General features: G+C 37.9%; 1 protein-coding gene across 10 annotated transcripts in view; it reads left to right on the top strand.

The window, feature by feature from the left end:
• B3GNTL1 (UDP-GlcNAc:betaGal beta-1,3-N-acetylglucosaminyltransferase like 1) overlaps positions 1 to 24,619 on the top strand; it is a 130,003-nt gene that overhangs the window by 42,062 nt on the left and 63,322 nt on the right. For 9 of the 10 annotated variants that reach the window (XR_010607219.1, XR_010607218.1, XR_010607220.1 and 6 more), the window contains one exon: positions 427 to 522. The exons of the other annotated variant lie outside the window; for it this stretch is intronic. Coding sequence is in view for 6 of the 9 variants with exons in the window: in XM_065647592.1 (XP_065503664.1) it covers positions 427 to 522 (96 nt within the window). In the remaining 3 variants the exon portion in view is untranslated. The remainder of the gene's footprint in view (positions 1 to 426; positions 523 to 24,619) is intronic. 10 annotated transcript variants of the gene reach the window in all.

The following is a 24,619-nucleotide window of genomic DNA, read 5'->3' as shown; positions in this document are numbered from 1 at the left end:
TCTCTGGAAACATAAGGAGTTGAGATTTGAACCAATTGTTTTTTGGACTCTAGGGAATTATGGTCCTTCAGCTGAGCACCTGGATTCAACATTGGTTTTTTAATTGCTTAAACTATCAATAGCATTTATGAAGATGGCAAGACTGGTCAGAAATGGTTCAAATATTCCCCAAACTGAAGCTATTGGAAAGACACTCCTCAGTGTTACATTTTTAGAAACCTTTGGAAGTCTGTAACTATTTAACATTTGAGCAGAGTAACTGTGACATATTGGGTTAGACTATATTATATTATGAATGTAGAAGTGGGTTAATAAGGATGATGCTACTTCCTGGAGTTCCCATGTTTCGAATGCTTATTTTGTCATCTTGGTGCTGTGTGGGTGTACCGCACCTTACAGTATGTGATTTATCTCATTTTACTTTAGATTATCGGTTGCCAAGTCAGAAGAGAGCCAGTAGACTCCACTGAACGGTATACTCGTTGGATCAATAATCTGACTGAAGAACAACTTCTTACACAGGTATTCTTGTTTCAGCTGTGACTGAAAATATGGCAGAAAAATAGGGCAAGAGGCTTATTTAGATGGATTTTTTCAGTTATTAGCAGTACTTGATAATTTACAAAAAGTGTCATATTCTTATATTTAAAGGCTTGTCTTCAATAAGAATCAAGTTTACGGTGCATGTGATCATTATGCAGTGATGACTTCACACTGAGTGAGAATTAAGCTTTCAGCTTGAGGTTCAGAGTGAGCCTTACATTTCTCACTGCTGTCTGAGGTTAAATGTGTACGCTTTCAGGTTCTAATAAGTAGGCCAGTGCTTTCTTTTTAAGAGATGTATTTAGATGAAAAAGGAAAAAAATATTTCTTGAGAATTGTCTCACTCCCCCTACCAAGGTTAGGTACTGACCACTTCTGTATCTCTTTAAGTTTTGCTAGAGATAATTTTAAAATAGCAGGTCTTCAAGCATTAAGCATTTGGCTCATTATACATGTTTGTAAGATGCTTCTTGTGCAACTGACAATGACAGTTTTGGCGTAAAGAAAGGTTGTTTCGTTAGGCAGCCAGCCAGTGCTGAACTGGAAGAGACTTTGGCAGGAACAAGTTAAACTGTGGAAGAAATCAATCCAGCTTGTGGAGGAACGTGTGTACCGAGCATTGTAAGAAATCCAATGGATGGTTAGCAGAAAACATCCCAGCAGGCATTGATGTAAGCATTTGGGGCTGGGTTTTGTGATGCTGTGGTAGGAAGACATTTGCTTTTGATTTTCTTGGGTTTAAGTGGCTGAAAAGATTAACATACCCTTGTTTGTTAGACTTCATTGTCAACTGTGTTGTGTTCCCCATTACCCTAACCCCCAAAGACATACTTAGAGTCTCTGGTATGGTCGTTGTAACACAAGAAGTAATCCATAGACATTGTTTTAAAATCAGCAGTGGCATTACAGTTCCCTATAATTCACCAAGTGAAAGTAGTTCCAGAAAAAGTTACCCATGGAATATTTGGATTTGCCTTTGAGTATGGCATTAGGAAAAAAATTACAGATTTAAACCAGTGTATTTATCTGACAGCAACATCTGGATCCCTGTGTTGTCGAAGAGAAGGGGAAGAAAAACTTGAAGATGTATAAACTTGTCTTACACAATCTGAAGTGTTTCATCTAAGTGGCCACTGGATGGGGTCTTTAATGAATTAAGCTAGAAATTAAAAGAAATATCCTAATTCTGAGATTATTTAAAGGGGGTACTCAAAAAAGAAAACCTTTTAAGATGGGGATGTATGTCTTCTGGAAGAGATTATTTAATGTTGTGTTTCTGATAGCGGGATGCAAATACAGTGACCTGGTAAGTCCCTTGCAGTCTTATGTGCCTACAAATGTCTCATAAAGACTTAATAAAGCAGCATGTGCAATCCATTATTTTTACATATGATTTAGATTCACACATTTTACAAATAGATGAGGAATTTTGGAAAATATATTGGGTTTGGAACTAGAAGACTGCATGGCAGAACTTGTGCTACTTGTCCCAGAGTTTATTAACAAGATGAGGTTTATAGAATTGCACTATTTATGTGCTCCTAAACATTTTTTCTTTTACCTTGTTACTTGTTCTCTACCAAATTGAATGCAGAAATAAAAGTTCCTGAAAGACATAGGTTTCTGAAAATTATGTGGAAGTAGGAAGCTAGGGGAGATTGTAGTGCACCAGCTGCAATTCGTATGTCGTTGAGCACCACTGAATACACTTGGACAGAGATTTAGGTGCCCAGTGACAGAACCAGCTTCAGCTGTGTCACACATCTGTAGGAGTTTTGGCTTTTCTGCTGCTGGTGCTAAAAGAACCGCTTCATTTCCAGAGCAGTACAGGTTGGCATAGGGCACCTCTCTTGCCCTGCTATCTATTCTTCTGACGAGAAATTCAGGTAGGAAGGTAAATATTTTGCTTTTCCTTGACTTAAGTAAGTATGGGGAGGAGGAGGAATTGGGAATAAAAACCATCTCAGCTGTTGTCTGATAATCAGGATGTGAATCAATTATGTAAGGTTAGGCCTGATTTGTCCCACTCCCCTGCCCTGATACACTGTACATTTTATTTTGTGCGTGCTTTTTAAAATTCTTTTCAGTAAATAAGCCTTAAGAAAACTACAATGATGAGCCTTCGCTAATGGAATTGTAGAATCTCTGGGAGGAGCAGTCCTTCAGGGAATTCAGGAAAATTGGCTTAATTTACAGCATGTTGTCTCCAGCAGTTTCCCGTAGTGAAAGAATGTTCAGCTTTTTTTAGTTGTCTCTGTACTCAGTGCCCAGCTTTTTTTCCAGTTACTTCTGTTGTATTTCCTTATCATGCACATGCAAATTATTTGTGCTGTAAACTGGGAAAGCAAGCAACCAATTAAGAAAAAATAGCTAATTGTCAACATCACGTAATCTTCTATCATTCATGGTATTAATCAAATAATATCCTATAGCATTTGATTTCTTTACTAGGCAGTGACTAAAGTCCAGTTTGAAGGAGGTGGGTGGTAGCAGATGTTTTCTTAGGTGGTTGGATGGCTTCGCATGCCTTGGTGCTGGCTGCTGGCTTTATATCACTTGAGTCGATACCAGATTTTTGGATCAAATGTCCATCCCCTGTCCTCATGCTGAGAAGATCATTCAATACAAAATGCTCCTAGCATTTTAACTTTTCTTTTCCCTTAGCCGTGGCCTCTTGATGCTTACTCATCCATTAAATGTTTCTCTAAACAATTATACTGTAACATTCCAAAGATACTTTATGGTATGCGTGAAATTTCAGAATATATCCCCCAGAGAGTGTGGGGGGAGTAAGAGAGTACAAAGAGAGCATAATAATAAGAAAGCTACTTTAAAAATTATTAATATTTGCTTGTTTAAGGTTATCTTCTGTATAAATGCTGAGTGATTAAAACACGCTTTTTAGGTGTACTAATATAAGGCTGAAAATACATGTATATGTGTTTTGGTACACTTGGTATCTTTCTGGCCAATAGTGGGGAAAAACCCAAAAGATAATTTTAGCTGTTCAGTAATGCAGAGCACAGTGACGGAGGAGAAAAATGAGCAAACAAATTAAGAGAACTAACTGATTCGATGTTAGACAAAGTGAAAAATGGAGATTAACACTAATCCTACAGGATATCCGAGTCTGAATTGTGCTTGAAATGTGATTGAAGTTTGATCATGCACCCCTTCTTGTACACTGGAAATTCTACTGTGCTGTGTAAGTGAAAATGTCTGAATGGTTTTAAGGTTGGATTAATTGCACAAATATTTATACAAGTAGTTTTTAAGGATTGATGCTGACTGTGAGTTACACAGCTAAGTTCATATCCATGTCTGTTAAATCACTGCTTTAGGTCAGTTTAGTCTCACAGCCTGTAAAGTATTATATTCAGCCTGAAGTATAATTCCATCTGACATGCCATTTTTTCCTCCCCAAAGACAAGAGACTTCTCTGCTTTCATATGGCTGTTCACTTAGAGAGCAGACTGCAAGATTGGGTGATGTGTGAGGAGACTCTTGCAAAAAGGAATGGGCTCTATGGTTGATAAGACTGGACAGTCCTAATTTAGAAGCATAACGGTCTGAACAAAACATGATTGTTCTGTCTGTTGTCCACAGTAATGTGTCTGTATTGCTTCCTGACACGTGCTGCACTTTGTAGATTATCTCGAGCTCTTTGTGTTGGATAAATCTGGAAGGTTTCACAGGTGATTTGTAGTTCTTACCAGCAATCTCTGGGCCACCTGATAGCAGAACACTAATTAACATGTTAGTGTTTCATAACATGCACTTTTCCTCAGTGTTTCATAACATGCACAATTTGAGCTAATAGGTTTAAAAGCTGTGCTTCTCTAGTTAAGAAGTCTTCCTATATTAGAGTTTAATATTTGATAAAAGTTTGTGCCACGAGTCAGCATTTACAACAGATACTCAGTTTGGAAATAGATCCAGCATGTTGATTGAGTCAAGCATGGAGCTTGTTTTTAAGGCCAGAAGGACCTGATAACGTGGCTGCACCTTTTCCCTAAGTTCGATACACTCGATATTGCATTGTCATCGTCTATCTCAATAGGCAACTTGTTGCTGGTAAAAAAACTGGTAGGAGCAGATTGCAAGTAGGATGGATTTTCCAGGTTTGCCACAGATCGAATATCTCTGACTTAGAGCATCTGTTTTGTCTACTTGCAGACCAGAGAATTCCACCTTCATAAGTGCCAGGGTTGGTTGTCAGTGTGTCAGAACTGGAATAATAATTGAGGTGGCGGTCTGAAAGTGGATATATGTGATGTCTGTTGTCTGGTTATGTTAGTCAAGGCAAAAACTGGACCGAGGGGAGGACGTTCTTAAGAATGAATAAAACATGAAAAGGCTGATTGATATTCCCCCACCCTCCCTGTATCTTTGCCACTATTAATGGCTCACTTGTATTTGGTTTTTTTGGTAAAAATATACTCAATGCTTTCCTGGGAATTTTTGTCACTGTTTCCTCTTCACCTGTGTTACCGAAAATGTGTCATTAAGAGCGAAGTCCTGATGTTCTTTTACTGAGAGAAAGAACCAAAGCCACAAACTGGTTAATTACAGGAGATTCTACTAGCTTGTATGGGATTAGGCATATACCATATAAAAAACCCAAACAATTGGCTGCTTCCTTTTGTGGTTGATCCATTTTTCTCTTCTGGAGGAAAATGAAACGAAGTTTCATAGGTTGCTTGATGTTTATATTTATGTTTGAAAACACATGCCAAAGGGGTTAATGGAATGCTAGAAAGTTTAATGAGAAATGCCTTACCCACATCTGTGAACTCGCAGCACAATTAGAACTTCCTAGGGAGGCTTTATGGTAAAGCATCTTGGGGTCAAATACTTTTGAATTTAGAAGCAGGTTTGCAGTAGTTCAGAAATGTATGCAGGTTCTGCTGTGTGTGTTTGTGGCTTTTCATGAGCTTGAAGGTATACCATAGAGGAAAGAGTGTTAAATAACTAGGATTTTTCCTGTTCATATTTTGTTTGATAATTTGCATGCTTAAACAAGGTTCAAATGTGGTTCATAATACATAGTAAAATGTAAATGGAACAGCAACATTATAGTATAGTATAAAAGCAACTTGGGAGTACAATAAGTTTGGCTTTATTCCAAAAAGTTCCTGATGAATACAGGCTTATGGCATGATGGATACTTGTATGGCGGCAAAAGCATGATAGGATTTTGGTGGATGTTGAAATTAAGCAGATAGAAAACAGTTTATCTCTGATTTGAGCTACTCTTTGTTCCAGCTGATGATCTTTTATTTTAAGTAATTAGTCATACCAGTCAAACATCTTTCTTAAGACATGTAATGTAAGAGTTGGACAGGTAATGCTAAGTGTAAAGGAAAACTGTCAAGGATTACCTTTTCAGAATTGCATAGTTCGTTTTCCAAACTACTATTGACATTTATGTCTCCTCAGTACTTCTGAAAATTACCTTGAAAAATAGGACAAGAAGTTAAAATAAAATCAGGGCTTGGTTATTAATGTAGGACTGCACTTAGGGACATGGATGGAACCAACTAGTAACTTCCAGTTTCTGAATCCTCTATTTATTCTTGTTTGATCTTCCCTGTTTATCCTATTGATGTGCTACCGTATAAATAAACAGCCTTTAAGCTTTACTTTGGGCTTCGATCTCATTGCCTGTTATAGCTTAAGGAAACTTTGCTTTATCTAACGGATGAGGGACAAAAACCAGTTTTTGTTTTAAAATGATAGGTGTGATATTGAAGTAGCCGTAACTATTTTTTCCTTTCAAAACAAAACACATACTCCATGTACAAGTTTCCAACTGATTTAGTGATGTTTATTTTTCAGTTGGTCCTCTATATGTGTGAGCACAGAGCAGATACACCCTTAACTTCCTGTAAATTTCTTTCTTTCTATTTGAAAATCAAAGTGCTGATTCCACAAAAAAGGAAAATATTTTTACTGTGGCTTTTAGTGTAAGAAAAATTACTGATTTCAGACATATTTTTATTGCAGTACAGCTCCCAGTTATAGCCTTATATAGAGAAAAAAGCATTTTTTGTCTCTTGCAGCTGGGCACTGAGCAGTTTTTCACCATGTGAAAATTGTGTATGAACACGAGTTAAGTGCATTCTATTTATTATTTGAAAATATCTTCCTTTCTTGGCCTCAGCTTTTAGGGATAAAAGTGCTGGGCCAGGTTTTCAGGAGAGCTCAGTAATTTCTGTAGTAAGTGGAGTGACTGAGTGTTTTAAGCATGAAAGCATCATTTCAATATTGGATAGTAGGTCTGAAGACTGGTTTGATCTATCACAGTCAAGATTTCGTTTCTTAATTCTTCTTTATACTGACCTCACCCTGCCATGCGTGACATTTGTCTTTACAGCAGTTCTTCTTTTTCTGATTTTTTGACTAGTTAAGGAAGCTGAATTTTAAAATATTTACATCTACCATATCCTCTCAGAAGTATTAACAATATATGTTATATTGTTATGTTTGAACCTTTTTTTTTCTCTGGGTTGTAAAGAAAACAGATTGTGGTCCAGTCGAGCAGCTTTTGAGTATAAGGATCCAGATTTAATAATTACGTAAATTTTACTGGTTTTTTTCTTAATGCAAGTGTGACAAACTGGGACAGTTGATTCTTACTCTGTACAGCCTTGGCCAAAGGGACTGTGGTTAGAAGTTCTTAAGCTGAAGTTATGCGCATAGAAAAGTAATAATAGTGAGCTTTTCAGAGCGTTAGCTTGGATCAACTCTAGCTGTGAACAGTGTGTCTGTTTTGATAAAGAAGAGATATTTGTCTATGCATTTATTCCAATGCCATGATCTTAGGGATGATCAGCATATCTAGTTCCTCTAGAAGCAGCGCCTGCGTGTGCAGCTCACATTTTGAGAACTAGAAGGATCACATGGGAAGGAGGTGGGGCAGGCATGTGCTCTGTGGTTAGGAGGGGGCTAGTTAAGCCTGGCCTAAACGGAAACGGGAGCGGTTGCAGCGCATGGGGTGTATAACGAGGAAGGAAATGGTCTTGCATCTGGCTTGTACTGTACTGTTGGGCCTTTGCCACCTCTCTGGATGAGCTGGTTTCTGTGATGTGGGTGGATTTAACCTTTTGTGTCACTGGCAGTGGCTGCTCCACAGCGCAGGAAAAGGCAGCAGAAGTGTCGACCCAGCAGTTTTATACCCTTCATTTTACAAACATAATCCCTTAGTGAAATTGATGCTGCTGGCAAAGTGTGACGGTTTAGTAATTGCTGCAAATCATAGTGATTTTTTTTTAAATTTTGTTTTATTTTCAGAGCTACTGAAAGAGAAAAAGCAAATGTTACCAGACATTTTTTTTATTTAGACAAATTTGAAGTATTTTCCAAGATTTACCATTCGTTTATGCTCCTGAACTTAATGTTGAATTTATTGGAATAGATATTAAGCATACCTGTCAACATAAAAGATAGGTGTTAAGAAAGTTTGTGCAACAGAAGGAATTATTATTTTCAGGTGGATACTTTCTTAGCGTGCCAGAAGGACTATATTTATTTTGGATAAATCTTTGCATACCTGTACCCTAATAATGTCAGAATGAAATAAATGTGGTTATGAACATATTAATCTCAGCATTATGATTATTTTATGAAGTGGTAAAGACAATTTAAGACAAGCACTTGCTGTTTAAAGGCTGGTTCAAATTTTACTTAAAATACTGTTTTAATCTTTATCGCTTTGGAGGGTTTATTCTGCCACTAAAAACAAAATAAATGTGTCGTATGTAATTTTGTTTTTTAAGCTTGTAGAAAGTCTGTTTTATCTATCTGCTTAGGGATTTGATGCCAGAATATACTACTAAAAACACTTATGTGGGTTGACTTTTATATGTATGAAAGTGATTTGTATCAGCATAGCTCGTACTTATATCTCAGTTACGTACAACTTTTATGGAAGCATAGTTATGTCTCTACTAGAGAGCTACACTGCTGTGATTATACTAAAATATGTCCAAGTCTCTGTAGCACAGCCATTTCTTACATGAAAATATTTATGCCCTGTGTAGCCTGTTGTATTGATGCTGTAGTGCCAGAGCTTTGGATTGTTGGAATATATTCTTAATGGTGGTTCATCTTCCTTGTGTTCTCTATATCTAGGTCATCTCCTTCTCTATAAGTATATGAGACAAAATAATATGATTGATGTGAGTTCAGATCCTAAGCAGTGACTTTTAAGATGTACATCCTTTTTTTGTTGTTTGTTTGTTTTTATGTGTGTGGGGTTTTTGTGGGTCTGGTTTTTCTTGTTGTATTGTTTTTTGTTTATTAATCAGACTGTAGCATGTAATACAAATGTTCCTTCCACAGCCACTTAGCACAAAAAACCTTCTGCACCAGATTTACTTTTTGTGCCTGTGTTTTGATTTTTGCCCCACTTAAGGTTCACATTCTTTATTCTCTTCTCTGGCTGTGACAGCGTTCAGCAGCTTTTACTTTCCCACTTCGTTCCCATTTTCATCTCTCCCCTTAAAGAATTTTGTCTTTCCCTGATGCTTCACAGAAGAGCCACAAGTTCACCACGTACTTAATTTCCCATTCATTTTGCAAGGAGCACATTGCTTAGTAGTTTCTAATGAAGATATTTAAATGTAACCACCCATGAGTGCCAGAAAGTAGCAGATTGATAATCATCGTATTCTGGAGAGAACGGCACTGTATTCATGAAACGCTCTGTCTATTGAGTCGAAGTCTCAAGGAAAGGAGGTAACCTGGTCATCAGGTTGGCAATTGCATATAAACAGGTTTTAATGTTTCTGAGAGAAACCAGACTCTACAAGTCTACAGACCTCTGCTAAGCAGCACTAAGCTCAATGTGCTCGTACACTTTGACACGCTTCATTTAGAGCGCTGCCAGGCCACAAAGGTAATACGGAACCCAAGCTAACAAGAAGCAATCTTATTGTCACAGCATTTACATCTGGGAAATTGCAGGGAAATTCCCAGCTTTATTATAGTAGAAGCAAGAAAAAGAGATAAAAACGTCATTGCAGTGGACCCGCCTGTAGTGTATGCTTCAGAGAGACACTAACAGGACAGTGTTTAGCTTTACGCATCTCACTCTTATTTTCCTTCTGTGTATTTCCTGGTTATTAAAGCTAAAGGAGAAAGGATTTATTTTTCTTAAGGTTTGTCCCATATACAGCCAACAGGGTACCTAAGTGGAGGAGTCGGCTGAAAAAGCCTCGTTACGTTATATTCAAGTCCTGGAAAACTGTTTGAGAATTCTACTGGCAAGTACTCACCTGGCAAGTACTCACTGCCCTTGTGATTTGCTCTTTAATTATCTCTGCTTCTACTCTGCTGCTTTTAATGATTGTGAAGAGCAGCATCACTAATGAGTACTGCAGACAGACCAGTGGCTGTGCACCTGTGCATCTCTGGTTTTTGTCTTTTCCTTTTTAGCCAGGCATTGTGACAATTTAAAATCATAGTGTGGCCATGTCCCCAGAGTTTTATCCATATCTTTCATATTGGCACTCTTCTCTAAAAATAAGTAAATACATAAATCTGTGATTGTGAAATGCAAATAAATTAGAAACTGTTAGATTCAAATGCTTGACAGTCTTAGAACCCTGATGGCTTGCTTGAAAGAGCAGGAAAGTTGAGTTTTCAAGTGACAGTGCTGCTGAGCTGTCTTGAAATGTGTTTCTTCTTTTAACTGCAACTCAAGTCACGTCAAATGTGTCCACTGGTATATCTGCACCCTCGCCTCTTCATGAGTAAGATGTTTGGGTTGAGGTTTGTTGTACTTGGCATGAATTAAGCAGTTGGAGGAATCACAGCTGCCTCTCGTGGAGGCAGCTACTGCAGAGCCCACACCAGTGGACTCTTGCTCCATTTACCTACAATATTTGAAAATTATGTATTATCTCAACTGCCAACGTTTATTTGGCCACCTGATTTTAGAAGGTAACAGCAGCATTAGCTTTTTCTACCTACCCTGGATTCCATTTCAATGGCATCTTTCAGAAGAACGTAAATCTTAACCTCTGAGCAAAACAGGCTCTCTCTTAATCTCAGTGCCAGATTACACATGTTTAAAAAGAAAAAACCAAACCCAACAACCTTTGGAGTCAGTAGGAGAGATTTGTGTGTGTGTGTCATAAAATTATTCATAGATCTGCAGAGCAGATGTTGACAATTACAAAGAGAACAGAGGCCGGTCTGTGGTCAGCCAGCGAGCTCCGTTTCACGTGGGTAGATCAAGGCTCAAGGCAGCAACGATTTCCTGTCGGCACGCTGGGCGTCAGCGATAGCAGCTTTCGTGGGCTGGAGCCCAGTTAAATTATACAAAGTCACTTTTGTGAGGCCTTGGTTCTGTCTCTTGGCTGAAAGAATAATGGTACTAGAAGGCTCAGTGTTCTGTTTTGTAGGATCTGTGTCTATTGATAGAAAATTGTGGGTTAAAAACTTTTTATGGATCTTGTGTTTCCTTGCTAGATGTTTGCCTCCTCCTTTTAGAAAGTGTAGAACAGCTGACCCTTTCATTTACTGCAGTAATTGCCAGTGTATTATTTCACGTTTTAATTCTTTTATTTTGGGACCATATTTAAAGCACAATCCCTCCCAAATTTTAATGTATTTTTATTCAAGAACTTAAGTGGTAGCTGTTTCCTGCAGGTTAAAAATGATGACTTGGCAGTCTTTTGCCTCCAGAGCAGTTTTCTTTAAAATTCTCCTGGTTGAAGGTGACCTGAGGCATCTCCTCTGTTGACAGCGCTGCTTGGCATGCTGGTATGAATAGGCCTTTCCCAGTCGTTAACGTGATTTTAACTATAGTTCATTTTGTCTCAAACAGAATGAGGTTTTTGAAGTAATGATGATGCTGATGTCATGTCCAGTGAATTCCCATTTTCCTCTTTGTTGATAGAGCTGTACAAATAACCATTTATTAGCGATGGAAAATTATTAAAATTTTCTTCTGAAAACAAATAATTTTGATATTCAAGTTGAACAGGTGCAGGCAGTGATGGAGGAAGCATCCCTTGCCCTTTTGGAGACTATGCGAAGAGGAGGTTGAACACTAATATAGTTTAGTGGAGGGAGAATAAATTTTGTGGGCCTGGTTGCTATTCAGGATCAAAAAGATGGTTTCTAGAATTGGAAACTGAACAAGTTTTCTGATGTTCTGCCATATTTTAAATTCACTCATGGCTTTTCTAATAAAGCCATGGCTACAGAATGCAAACATGTTAATGTCAAGTGCTAATGGTTGGATCCGTCACCTTGCTGATTTGTATGGTAGAGGATGCTACTGAACACCATCGGAGCATTGATAAATTGCAAAAGCAAAGCATAAAAATGTTTCTTAAGTCGCTGAAACAGTATCTGTAGTAAATATATGTTTTATTATTCAGAAACAATTATTTCTATCTGACTGAGGACAATGCTTATTTCATTGTGTACTGAAAAAAGAGTCCCTGTGATGAGAATCTACCGTGTTCTGTGGGTGACTCAAATCTTAGGTTGCTTGGACTTCTCTTCATCAAGTAGGTAATGCGAATAATTTTAGCATAAAGAGGAAGGAAGAAATTACATGCCTCAGTAGCAAGCATGTTTTCTCTAATACTTTGTTTCAAGTTCTGTATTAAGGGTAGGTGAAATCTGAAGTCCCCTTTTATAGTAGGATACCAGGTGCAAGCAGCTAGACAGAGAACACAATTCAACTTTCTCTTGAATGAAAACGATAACATAGCTGGAGTCTTAATGGCAAACTGCTGTTGCTGTGGCAGGGCTTGTTCTAATTTGTTAGGATTAAAACATAAGTAATGCTAATATATATAAGTTTTTAGTATGAAAGAGGCTGATGCATCTACTGTGCGAATGGGAGGGCCGTGCAGCCCCATGGCACCTACATGCGCTTTTGTGACTTGTGTCAAACCTCTTTTTAAAGCAAAAATATGTTGTTTGTACATTGGGCATATGGAAACTTAACATCTGCTTCACTGACTATGCATAATTATGTGTGAGCAACTGGTAAAGGAAAGTAGCCTATCTACCTTCTGCAAAACACACCCTTATTCCAGAACAGTTTCCGTAATTTTCTTCTAAAATGTATTTTCATTATGCCTGTCTGATTTCGATATACTTTACCAGGGAATTATGCCAGTGGTCCTCCAATAAACTGTAATTATTAATCATCAGAGAAGATCGGCGTATTAACAAGACTCTGCTACAGATAGGTAGTTCTTTGAGAGACAGAGCAATGTAATTCCATCAGAATCTGAGTTTTAGGAGAGTTATACAGACAAGTCTGAAACATAACCAAAGAATATTTAATCATTATTTCAGCTTCATGTAGCTCTGAAAGGCATAAACTACCTCATGAATGTTAGTGCAGAGCTTTGAGGGGAGGGAGGATGGGGGAAATAATTCTAACAATACTTGAAAAAATTCTTCCACTTCAGCTAAAAGCAAGAATGTTGTGGCCTTATCCGTGGTCATCAGTAGGCTGCAGAATTGTCTTAGCGTGCTATGTTGGGCAAATGTGCATTTCTACTGGCATTAAATGATGTTAAATATTTACTCATATTTTGGGGCTTATGATTATCGGGAATTTACAAATAATGAGAGCTCTGGCTTATATATGTGTCTGGATATAGCCTGCGTATGCAAATCATGTGCCATCTTACAGTGTCTTTACACAGACATCAACTGTTCTAAGTTTGTGTATCTTTTGATCAGAACTTTACGTTTGTTGCCGTTCATTTATTTTAAAATATTGCATTTAGGAAAAATGTTTGTTCTGATTTTTCTGGGCCCTGTTACAGAGTAGCATGTATTAATTTCAAATACAGTCTTGATAGGTGTGTTTGTATTATCATGAAAATTTGATGCTTTTTTTCCTACTTTTAGATAAGAAGGTAGGAAAATGTCACTTTTATGTCTTATTTTTGTCGTTTAGCTTGAGAACTGCTGCTTGTTCTTTGCTGTTGTTTTTTCCTGCTTTAGCAGGTTTGAAGCTTCTGAATCTGATCTTTTAAGTGGACATGTGTAGATTTTTATGGAAATTTGAATGTCCACAGCTGCTAGAAAATGAGTGTGTGCCTGTGAAAGACGACAGATTGCCAAATAAGCCTACCAAGCTGAGGTCTGGAAAAAATAGGACTTTCCAAGCAGACTGGAGGTTTATCAGAGAGGAAGAAAGCAAGCCAGGCTCAGTACTTTGCACAGCTGTTTCAACGGAGATATTTCACCCATGCGATTCTATATAATAATTTGATGCCAAAAGTAATAGATAAACATTTTTAAAAATTTTGAATCAGTGGCATACACAAAATTGGTTTCATATGGTCAAAAGCTTCTGCATTTCAAAACAAAATAACCAGAATTTTGGCTCATCTTGCATTTGCAAAATACTGCAGCTAAGTAACCAACAACATTTTCTGAATCATCCAGTAAACATGAGACTTCTCTGATTGTAAATCAGAACTGACATTTTTCCGCCTTTCTAACTGCAAGAAGGTTTTTTTTTTATTGCTAACAATGTATGTAATAAAAATCTTACTTTGAATTGAAGGGTGCTGCTTTTAGATCCTTTCACACCTTAAATAGCTGTAGTAAGTGAAAAAGATATTTTCTTAGGCATAGGTAAGCAGATACTGCTTTCATATTACTGCACGTAGATCACTGGTTCTTGATTTCCATACTCAGAAATGTATAAGGAACATTCAGTAACATAGGGGATGCTCCTACCCCAGAGAACGGGATGCGAGTGCCGCCAGTTCGTGTTTGGAGATATCTAATGACAAAGGGAATGCGCTCACTAGGTACCAGTGCAACAGATGCCAAACAGCTGTGAATCATCTGTATTCTGTTATGGAAGAAGGGAGAACCTTTAAGCCCAAATTGAAGAAAGAATCTGTTTGTTTGTTTTAGCACGAAACGGATAGTTTTAACCCTTTCTCTCCACTCCTAATTGCATTTGTTTAGCTAGTCATCCTTAGATTAATAAATTGCTCTTTCAGCTGGCAGCCCCTCTTTAAGTCCTTCAGATTATGTCTCATTAGAAGGCAGTAAAAACAAAGTGTCAATTTTAAAGTAGGATTCTGTTTTGTCCCTGTTAATGTCACTTGACATTAAGTGCCCATAAGTAGCTGACCTTCACACCTACCAACATAAACAGCTGCAGCAATACGCGCTGCTTGTGCACGTACAGCGCCACTGGCACGTTCAGTCCTTAGATATCCTGCTGCTGTTCAGTCCTCTACGTTTCCTTGACATGCAGGCCTCTGCTGCTGCCTCTAACGTTTGCAGTCCATTTTGTCTGGTTTTTTCCCCTCCTCTGGCAGATGATTTATTTGTATCCCCTGGGTTCTTCCACTTTTCCCCTGCATCAACCACCCTCCCTGCTAGAATCCTCTGCTCCATCAATAAAGGCATCATTTGGAATACAGTTAGAAAACCAAATGCCTCTTTTTCCTTAACCTTGGATAGTTTTCAATCAGAAAAGAATAGTTTTAAACCGAAATACTTCTACCTTTCTTGTCAAACATGAATGGCTTTCCCTCTCTCACCCTGACAGATTTTTAATGCAGTTGCAAGGTCCAGCAATCTTTTTGCTGAACTCAGCGGATTGTTTCAAGTCTAACACAGAAGTGCTCTCTGCAGACACACAGTGTTCTTAGCTGCTTGCTGTGAAACCTTCGGAGCATATCGCAGTTTAGTCAAATGGTTTGGGACAGTGAGACTGCTGGATGCCAGGAATGGGAGAGGAAATGCTGTGCATGTGGGTTGGTGGGGTTTGCTGGGGCTGGTTTGTGTGGTTTTTTCTCCAGGGAATCATTAGAAGGGAAAGGATTGGGACGCTCACCTGGGGGCTGTAGTTTTGAAAGTTGTCTTGAGAGATATGGGAGGAAAGAATCTGAATGAGAAAAGGGGAGCTGATGAAAGGTAATTCGTATGGAAAGACTGAGAGGAGAAAGCAAAATTAACAACACTAGTTTGTCTTCCTTGGAAACCAAAATAGCCAAATCTTTTCTAGTCTCTTAGAGGTTTGTTTTTTATGGCTTAGTGTGAATCTGGTGAGCTATCAAAAGAACTATATGAGCACTAGGAAATTGGTTGTAATGGTAAAAAAACCAATTGATCGAATGTACCAGTTGTTGTTGGAACGAAATAACAAACTGTGCGACTGTTTCTGGATTATCTTCCTTCTTTTGCTTAACAAGTCTGACAATAAACCTGCGGTTCTGTCCTTTGTGAACTGAAGCATGAAGATTCAGTGAGTGTGTTTGGGCATGAGCTTCCTACACGTTGGAGTCAAAGGGTCTGGTGTCCGAGAGACTCACTGACTTTGTGTCACTGTGACAGGTTGTGCGTGAAGGCAGCTTGGAATTCTGTATATTCGACGTTGTCATTATTGACATTGAACAAAGGATTTTATTTGTTTTTCCTTAATCCGAACCAAAGCTTTGTGAGTTTTGATGCCATTTTTAATGAATACAAACATACTAAGATAAGGCTATTCAGTATTTTACCTACTTAAGTTACAAATTAGTGTTGTCTCTGTCCTTATTGCAGAATCAGTCCTTGACTAATATCATGGAAGAACTAGGCTTTTTTGTTTGTATTTTAAAGCATGCATTTTAGTAGCTCATATATTTACACGGGACGCATAAGATTATGCAGCTTAGAAGCCAGTAGATTTAGGTTTCATTTGACATTTTCTTAGCTGACAAGGCAGTTATAACAATATGATTGTATTTTGTATGTTAGACGTTTTAGGAAGTGCTGTCTTATTGCTGGCGAATTTAGTCTTAATTTAAACAGGCAGTAGCATCTTTAAGGTAAGCATTTAAAGAGGGACATGCTTGCTTTTTTGCATCTTTTAGATCCACTACAGGATTGGGTATAAAGCAGTTCTTTTTGTACATCAAAACCAAAGAAAATGCCTAATGCTACATGGATGTAACAGTTCTGTCAGTTGTTTGAGAGAATTTTAGAGAAGACATCCCACAATTTAAGGTGGTCATGATATGACAGCAGCTAAAAGTGCTTATTTCCCTGTTACGTTATAAAATAAAGTATCGCTTCTTGGCTTATTTAATGGGATGAGGTTTTAAAAGCCCACCAAAAAACCTAGTATTGTGTAAACAGATGGAGAAAAACAAAGCATACTTGAGGCTGTGCTGCAAACAACTACGTGCTTCATGAGTAAGGATCCAACAAGTTCAACATAGCAGAGAACATTAAAAAAAAAATACTAATTTTGAAAGAAAATCTAACTAGTCACATGACCTACTGCTGTTCCACTCTACTGTTCCTTTCCACCAACTGTGAAAACTCACCACGCTGTATTTTGGAGAACAAGACCTATTCCACTTCACTCAGTTGGATGCCACACTTCACAGAGCTTTTAAAAGATTTGTCATCAAGAAACTTATTTAAGCCAATCCTTTTTCCTTGCAGGGTAGAGTTCTAGTTTCATTGAAGTCACTGTCTGTATTTCCACAGGCTCTGGGTCACCCTGATTTTACTCCTGGCCTTCTCACCACAGACATCATCACATGCCAGGAGAGGTTACAATTACACTTGTTAAAGAGAAAAAAAAGAAAAATATTATTATAATTTTTATAGAGCCAGGATACATTCTGTCGATTGCTTGTGGTCTTTAGAGAACCGTACACAGTTCGGGGTATTTCTGGGTCCGTGATTTTTCTATTTTGATGGTGGAGGTGTACAGCCAGATGCTCCTGTGCTTTTATATTGTGTTTCCTACTGTTTCCTTATAAACCTTTGAGAAAGAAGCTGAGGGATGTTTGGATAGAAGGCTGGAACTTTTCTCTGTGGAGTTGACATAGTTAGGGTGTTATAATAACGAGTGTTGATAGACAACTCCCTGAAAAGGAAATGGAAATTATGTTTATAAAACAACACTCTGTATTTCCAGAAGAATTAAGTAAGAAGCAGTGTGCAAAAAGATGAGGTAACCATAGGCAAATGTGCTTCTCTTTTTATCATGGGGCTTTTCTGTCATATCTACTATCTTTAAGCAATAATAACAAAATGAGATGATGTTTATATTTTTCTTCCTTTTTGCGCTGGGGAATTATGGGTGAATTCCAGTTGGTATTGTGCATGTTGAGTCTGGCGCTTTGAAGTTTGGTTTAAAATATGTCATTTTTAGGCATTTTTTTGAAGGAGGTTTTTTGATGAGAGCAGTTGTCACAGTATCTTGAGAGGCCTGTAGTGTTGTCGCTCTGTTCTTTCCCCATACGATGCCCTGCAAATTTTTTCCTCTCTTTCTGGCTTTTGATTTTATTTTTATTTAATTTTCTCACAGAAGACATTAAGAGGAGGGAGTAACGTGTGATGCATTTGTCAACAAGTTTGTTCCTCTTTGGGTGTGTAATTTTTGAAAGCACGGAACTTCTGATTTAAATAAACCTTAATGCAGGAAAGACTTAAAAGTGAAAGCAAATATGACTGGAAGACATGAACTTGAATATATAGAAGGCCCATCAAAATTTCAGACATAATTGAGGCAGGTTGCAAGATGTGATGAGAAAATAACCACTATGAATTAAGTTAGAGATTTTGTTGTAGAACAACAGCCTACAAGGATATAAAGAAAAAACAGAACTGAAAGTACAGATACAGTAAAAAAACCCATAAATTCCAATGAGTTGATAATCTCGATCAACATAAAAAGTTGGAGGGTGTAGTAAGAACCTTTTTTACCAAGAGGAAGTTACACCTCGTCACAAAAAATAAAATTCAGCCATGCAAACGTGCCCGAAGGAGCTCCCACTCTGTGCTAGGAAAGGTGGCACGGACAATTTGTATTGCTCTAAATCAATTTGATATGGCCATCAAATGAAAAATGATAAATTTGTTCTGGAGGTTTTTTTTATTATTTAGAAAAGTAGAAGTATTGGAAAAGGTATAAAATCTTGTGCATAAAAGCTGTAATTCATTTTCATGATTTATACCTTTTAAAAATGACAGCATATCAATATTTGATTGTTACGAGTTGAAATGTTGCCAGAATCATATGATTTTATGCCTGGTACTTAATAGTATCTGTCATACAATAGTCTTGTGAACTATGATGTCAGAAAAGGTTAAATGCTGCTTAAAAGAAAAGTAAACTGAGGCTTCTACCAGGTATTACTGAATTACAGCAGAATGGAAACATGACAAAGAACTCGAAACTGAGACTGTTACCACCATTAAAAACCAAAAACAAAAAACACACACGCACACACCATCAAACCACAACCCAACAGAAAAGCCTAGACCACCTGTCACTGAGTGATGTTAAAATGTGTCGAAGCTGGTATTAGGAACTGATGGAAAAATGAAAAAAACCCAAAAAACCAAAAAACCCAACCCCAAACAAACAAAAAAACCAAACCAAAAAACCCAACTCTTTTCCATGTTTGCAGTTTTGTTCATCCCTTACCCATTGGATGGTGGTCCAGCCCTTTCAAATGCCTCTTTTGTTGTTGCTGTCCCTCTACCTTGGGAATCTTCAAGAACTTCAGGGAAGTGCAGTATAAGTGGCGAATCAATTGATGTTTTGTGTAGCTTGTCACTTCCTGATTGGTAAAATAGCGATGCAAAAGAATGCAGAGATTTCACGTATATCCAAGCAGTTGCGAAGCAAAAGTTTCGTAACATCCATCAGAACTCTGCAGATGCAGAACAGCTCTGTTACACCCGTGTGCTTGGCTTCAAACCCGTCCTTGCTGTGCGGCTGGTTTTGTTCTGTTAGATCTCTGAATCAGCATCCTTGGGTTCTGGGGATCAGAAGGTAAACGGGCTTTCCTGTGTTCAGGGAGTTCCAAGATTCTTATTACATGTGTGAGTAAAATTTAAGACATCTTTCAACTACTGTGAGTAATGCTTACTTGCATTTTTATCCCTTTAGAAAGCCTGGAATAGGACATTTTGGCAGAAAAAGGGTTTAAACCTAAAGGAAATTTGTATCCTTACCTGTAAGTATTTGATCAAGTTGTTTGTCATCTGAAGCTAAATTCTTTTAGGCAGATCATAATAAAAATATAACCTAAATGAATAATTTGTTAAAATATGATGTTTTATTTTTTTGTTCAGCTTCTCCAGTTCTTCAGCTCAGTTGAGTGGGGGATGATGCTCTTGGCAGATGGAATCATACCCTTTAGCAACACGAGAGAAGAATAGTGCTTACAATTTAATAGTTATATAAATATTCACCGTCCATCTTTATATTCTTGTCCTGGTCTTTCTCATGTCAGATCCCTACATTTCAGTGTAAAAGAAGTGTTAGCAAACATCACCTTCATTCCATTGTGTGGTTGATTTATATTTCACATCGTGGCCAAAGTAAAGAATGAACTGAAACCAGAATCCAGTGCCATCTAGACCTTGGATGTGGTTCTCAGATTGGTGATCCATTTGCCAAAAAAAAGAAAAAAAAAATCAAAAAACCAACTTGCAATAAATTAAAAAGCTCACTCTATAATTCACTAGCTATTGTGTGATTGTACAGAAGCTGCCTGGACACTTCTAGTGGGAAAAGCCAACAAGAATTTTTCCTTGTGAGATCTTTCCAAATGCTTCCTTCAGCTGCTGCTGTAACAATAAATAAACAGAAGACAATAAAAACCAAGGATAAAATGGTTGAGCTTAAATTCCTTAATTACAAGATTTATATAATCAGGTAAGCCTGTTTGGAAGAGAAGGGTCATGAAAAAATCCTTTACTTTTTAGTAAAAGTGCTGTATAATATGTATAATATAATCAGTTTTGGAAATAGTGAAACATAATCTCTTACTGAGAAATGTATGTGATAAATCTTCAGAAAATAGTAAGCTACTGTACATAGGAAGAGTACAGGCTGTGCTTTCAGGGCATTTCCCAAGATAAATTTACCTCATGAATAAGGCCTTTAGTTGTTAACTGTTGAAAGGAATCTAAAATAGAAGACACGTAGGGTTTTCCAAGTTGAAAACTGCATCAGGGAGTTCATTATTATGCACGCACATAAGATCAGCTGCTCTATGGTTTAGTGCTTGTGTCAGCTTTTTTCATATAGTAATGTTCTTAATTCTGTCAGCTGCATAAACTTAAATCTAAAGATGTGGTGAATTTGAACACCAGAGGGAAGTGGTTCTTTTTCAGGGTTGGGTTATTTTGGTGGAGTGAACAATCAGCTTTATTCTACTAGCACCTCAGGAGAAAAAAAAAAAAAAAAAAAGTAGTAAAAAAACCAGTATATGAACGTGGTTATCAGTAGTAAATGTTGGCCCCTTTTGGGGGGATTAAGGATTTATTTCTGGGATTGACATCAAACCAGTTACCATACAGCATACAGTGAATCATGAAGTGTGTGCGCAAGAATTCTGTTTGACAATTGCCTGTTCCTTACTGTCCATCAGAAAATAAATACTAGCTGTTCAAAAATGGCTCAGTGACTCATTTAGGGAGAGGGGAAATAGTTTATGACTGTATGACTTTAACTTTGCACAGAAGTGACTGAATTTAACTGCTTTTGTTTCTTACATTATAAAGTAGCTGTTATTTTGCTACTTTGGGCTCCAAGGAAAAAGAACAATGCTTGTGGTGTTCAAGTAAAGTACTTGTTTGTGTAATTGGAAAAAAAAAACAGAATATGTTTTCAGCTCATTACCAAAACCCATTATTCTCATCTCACAGCCTTGAATTGTTGATTTTTATCCTTCTATTCAGCTGCTACTTTTTCAAGTCTGCAAAAGACACCCATATTGAAGGAAAAGTGTCTGAATTAGGAACAGATTTGGTCTTTTGTCTTTTAAGGATTTCAGTACCACTTTGCTGGTGGTGTCCAAGAGGGCAGGATTCTGTTCTTCCATTGCCTTCCCCAGTCTGCTCAACCAGCTACGTTCCTGCAGGTGGTTTTAATGACGTCTTTCAACCAGCATTCACAATTGCAGCGTTTCCACATTTCTAGTTTTTCAGAGTAGTCCTGTCTCCTTGTTTTGAGGAGAAACGAAGACTCTGATGAGCTCTATAGCAAAAGCAAAATTGGGATTAGAATGAAGACCTCCACTTTGCTCACTTGATTGGTTTGACGTGTGGGGTGAAAAGTGAAATATGATCAGTCTGATCTGGGCTGAAGTATTATATAATTGCCAGAGTAGCCTGACTCTGTACTTAGAGCACCAGTATGCCGTGCTTCTTGGAAACTTGAAGCAAAAAAAGTGTGATCAGTAAATTCTTAGCTGTTTACAGCTGAAACAAGTGCAGCTTTGACATACAGTGTTGTTTTCATGTTATTAAGTAGTACTGTGTCTGTAGAACTACTGAGAACTGCCCTTACTGTGGAAGCCACCTTTTCAGAAGCCATGGCTTCTGAAGACAGTGTGCAATATTATATTTCATGTTATCAGAAAGCGGCTGTTACCTCTGTGTATCCTACAGAGGAGATAGCATTGTTGTGTCTCCACATTATTTTATATTAGATCCTTTATGACTATGTTGTAGGTGATGTTGCATTACTTACCAAAACTGTGAAAATAAGGAAGGTAAATGTGTAGAAGATTTCTAGTTAATAGTAGTGATACTGGAAGTAATAGACAGACAACATTACAAACTATCTTTTATTTTTACACAATTGTAAAGCTAAGTTGTGTGTATTTATTTCTGTCCTTTGTTAGTCTAAACAAAGCAGCAATTACTTTTGTAAAGAAACATCATTCATCATAAAGTTTGTCTTACAGTAAATGCTAATTTCAGATTGTGTTCACTAAAATCTTGGTTTCTGTATTTAAATGCACTTCACTGTATTTTTAAGCTGTAGTTCTTTGACATTTTTGTTTACATAAGTCCTACCCTCTCTCTCCTTTCTTCATGATCCCACCCATTTCCTTGCTGGTTCAAGGGTTTAACTGGCTTCTTAATGAGCCAATTCAGCTCTTTACAAAGAATAGGAAAAAGTTTTCCTGTTTATTTAATATACTGAACTACTTCATCAAGGTGTGGAGGAGCACCTGTGCTGGCACAATGGAGGGAGGAGGCAGAAGCCAGGTAGTTGTTCACTTCCATTGGGATCAGGGTTGCAGCATAAGGTTCCTTAAGAGCTGCTGAGCTTGTCTAAGAACTCGTTGTTGCCCAAAAATCCCAACCGCCAGCAGGGCTGCCTGACACCCTCTCTTCAGCCATTGCTGGTGCTTGTCTGCTCCTGAGTGAGCCAGTTTAACTTGCTAGTCAGGTAGGAAATAAAGAGAGAAATTTTTTTTCTTGGTTAGCAGGCTGAATTGACTTGCTAAGGGTTCAGACAAAGAGCAAGGGAAGTGGTGGGGAATGTGTGGCCAGGAGGCAAAGAGCAGCAGATCCTCTCTTATAACCACGCTGGTGTGCACTTGGGTCAGCTCGGCCAGGCCTGCAGAGCTTGGTGTTCGTGGTGCAGCTGCATAACGCAGCAGAGCTGATCTCATGGCTTACTGGCACCCAACAGATCAGCCAAGCTCCTTCCCTCCTTGCTTCCTTTTTTCCTCATTTGGTGGTGTCCTTTTGCCAGCTTACCAAGATGAGGAAATTCATCGTAGAGTTGAAAACTGGTGCAAGGGAGGGGCTGGGGGTTGGAGGCCAGAAGGTATGGTGGCCATGGGAAACGTGGGGTCACCTCTTCCCCTTTGGCTCTGGATCCGTGCAGCTGAACTCATGGTGCGGCACTTCCCGTCAAAGAGGAGAGTGGAAACGATCTGACAGAAATTAGTTACTTATCCAAATTTCACTCGCCTTTGTCTTGATGACTAATCAAACTGTCTTAGCACCCCTTCATTGCCTTAATACATTGCCTTTCTGGTGTCACCCGGCCAGTCATTCTTGCCCTCTAACGTGGTTTTCAGAAGAACTTACGGTTGCCCTAGATGTACATCAAGAAATAGAATAAAACAAATTTGTTCTTACAATTATGCTTGATCATTGCAGTTTATATGAAGTATTGTCTATGCACATTATTTTAAAGCAAAAATGAAGAAGAAAATTGACTCTTTGGTTGATGGACTTATATGACTTATGGAAAATTCTGCTTTTCTTTTAGCGTTGTGTTGCTGATGTGTGAGTGGTGCAGCTGGGTGAAGGGTAATCTCAATGTTTGAAGTATTTTCAGATGAAGACTTAAAAGTTGTATTTAAAAAAACCCCAAAACACAAACCCACAAACATTTAAACCAAGATAGCATCCTTATAAAAAAAAAAAAAAAGAAAGAAAAAAGAAAACCTGTCTGTTTCAGCTTCCTATTTAAAAAGAAAAAGACAGTCTAGCAAAGCCGAAAGAGGGATTTAGCTGGGGAGGAGCATTGCTCGTGATGGTGATTTTTTTTTTTTTAACAGGCTGTTTATACAGTAAAGTACCAGAGAAAAAATTACTGGCAATTGTATATATGTTTCAGAAGAAGACTGGGGAATAGGTCTTGTATGCTTAGTCTTGTATAGACAGTAACTGATAATGGTTTTTAATATCTTTTTTTAAACATCATAGATATTTTGTAGGTGGCCAAAGCCTGTTATGTTACAAAAATCTTAGTTGAGCCTCTGCTTATCTAAGAGATTTTTCTGCAATGCCAGCTGGATTTCTCTTGCTTCACTTTCACAATCCCATCTCTAGAAGGGCGTTCCAGGAAGATCTGAGCATCCCTTTCATAAAGCAGGAGAAGCAGTACAGTATATACAGCAAATCTTCATGATCGGGGCAAATGTCTGCGTGCAGTTTGTAGCAACAGGAGAATTTAAGGCTTTTTCACAACCGAGACGTATTAGGTAGCTAGTCATTTAATAAAGCGTTTGAACAACAGTATGTGTTGGTATCAGCCCTTTGGCAGTTGTAACACTTCTGAGTTTAAAATATTCTTGCACTGTGAACAAAACCTACATGACATTTGTCTGTTGAAAAACTTTGAAGGGATTATCCAGACAGACAAATGTTTTCACTCCCCCTCCCCTTTCAGTTTGAGCTGATCCTAACTTGGTGTTAGCTGTAACTCAGAAATATTCCTGTGGGTTTTGTTTCTGGTTCTGACGATCTTTAACCAGCAAGCATGAAGAAAACATCTCTGAAAGGACAGGTGTCTTTA

Source organism: Caloenas nicobarica, chromosome 18 (assembly GCF_036013445.1).
Source record: "Caloenas nicobarica isolate bCalNic1 chromosome 18, bCalNic1.hap1, whole genome shotgun sequence".
In the NCBI taxonomy this organism is placed as follows: domain Eukaryota; kingdom Metazoa; phylum Chordata; class Aves; order Columbiformes; family Columbidae; genus Caloenas; species Caloenas nicobarica.
The sequence above is the reverse complement of the archived record's forward strand: the minus strand, read 5'-3'. Positions and strand labels throughout refer to the sequence as shown.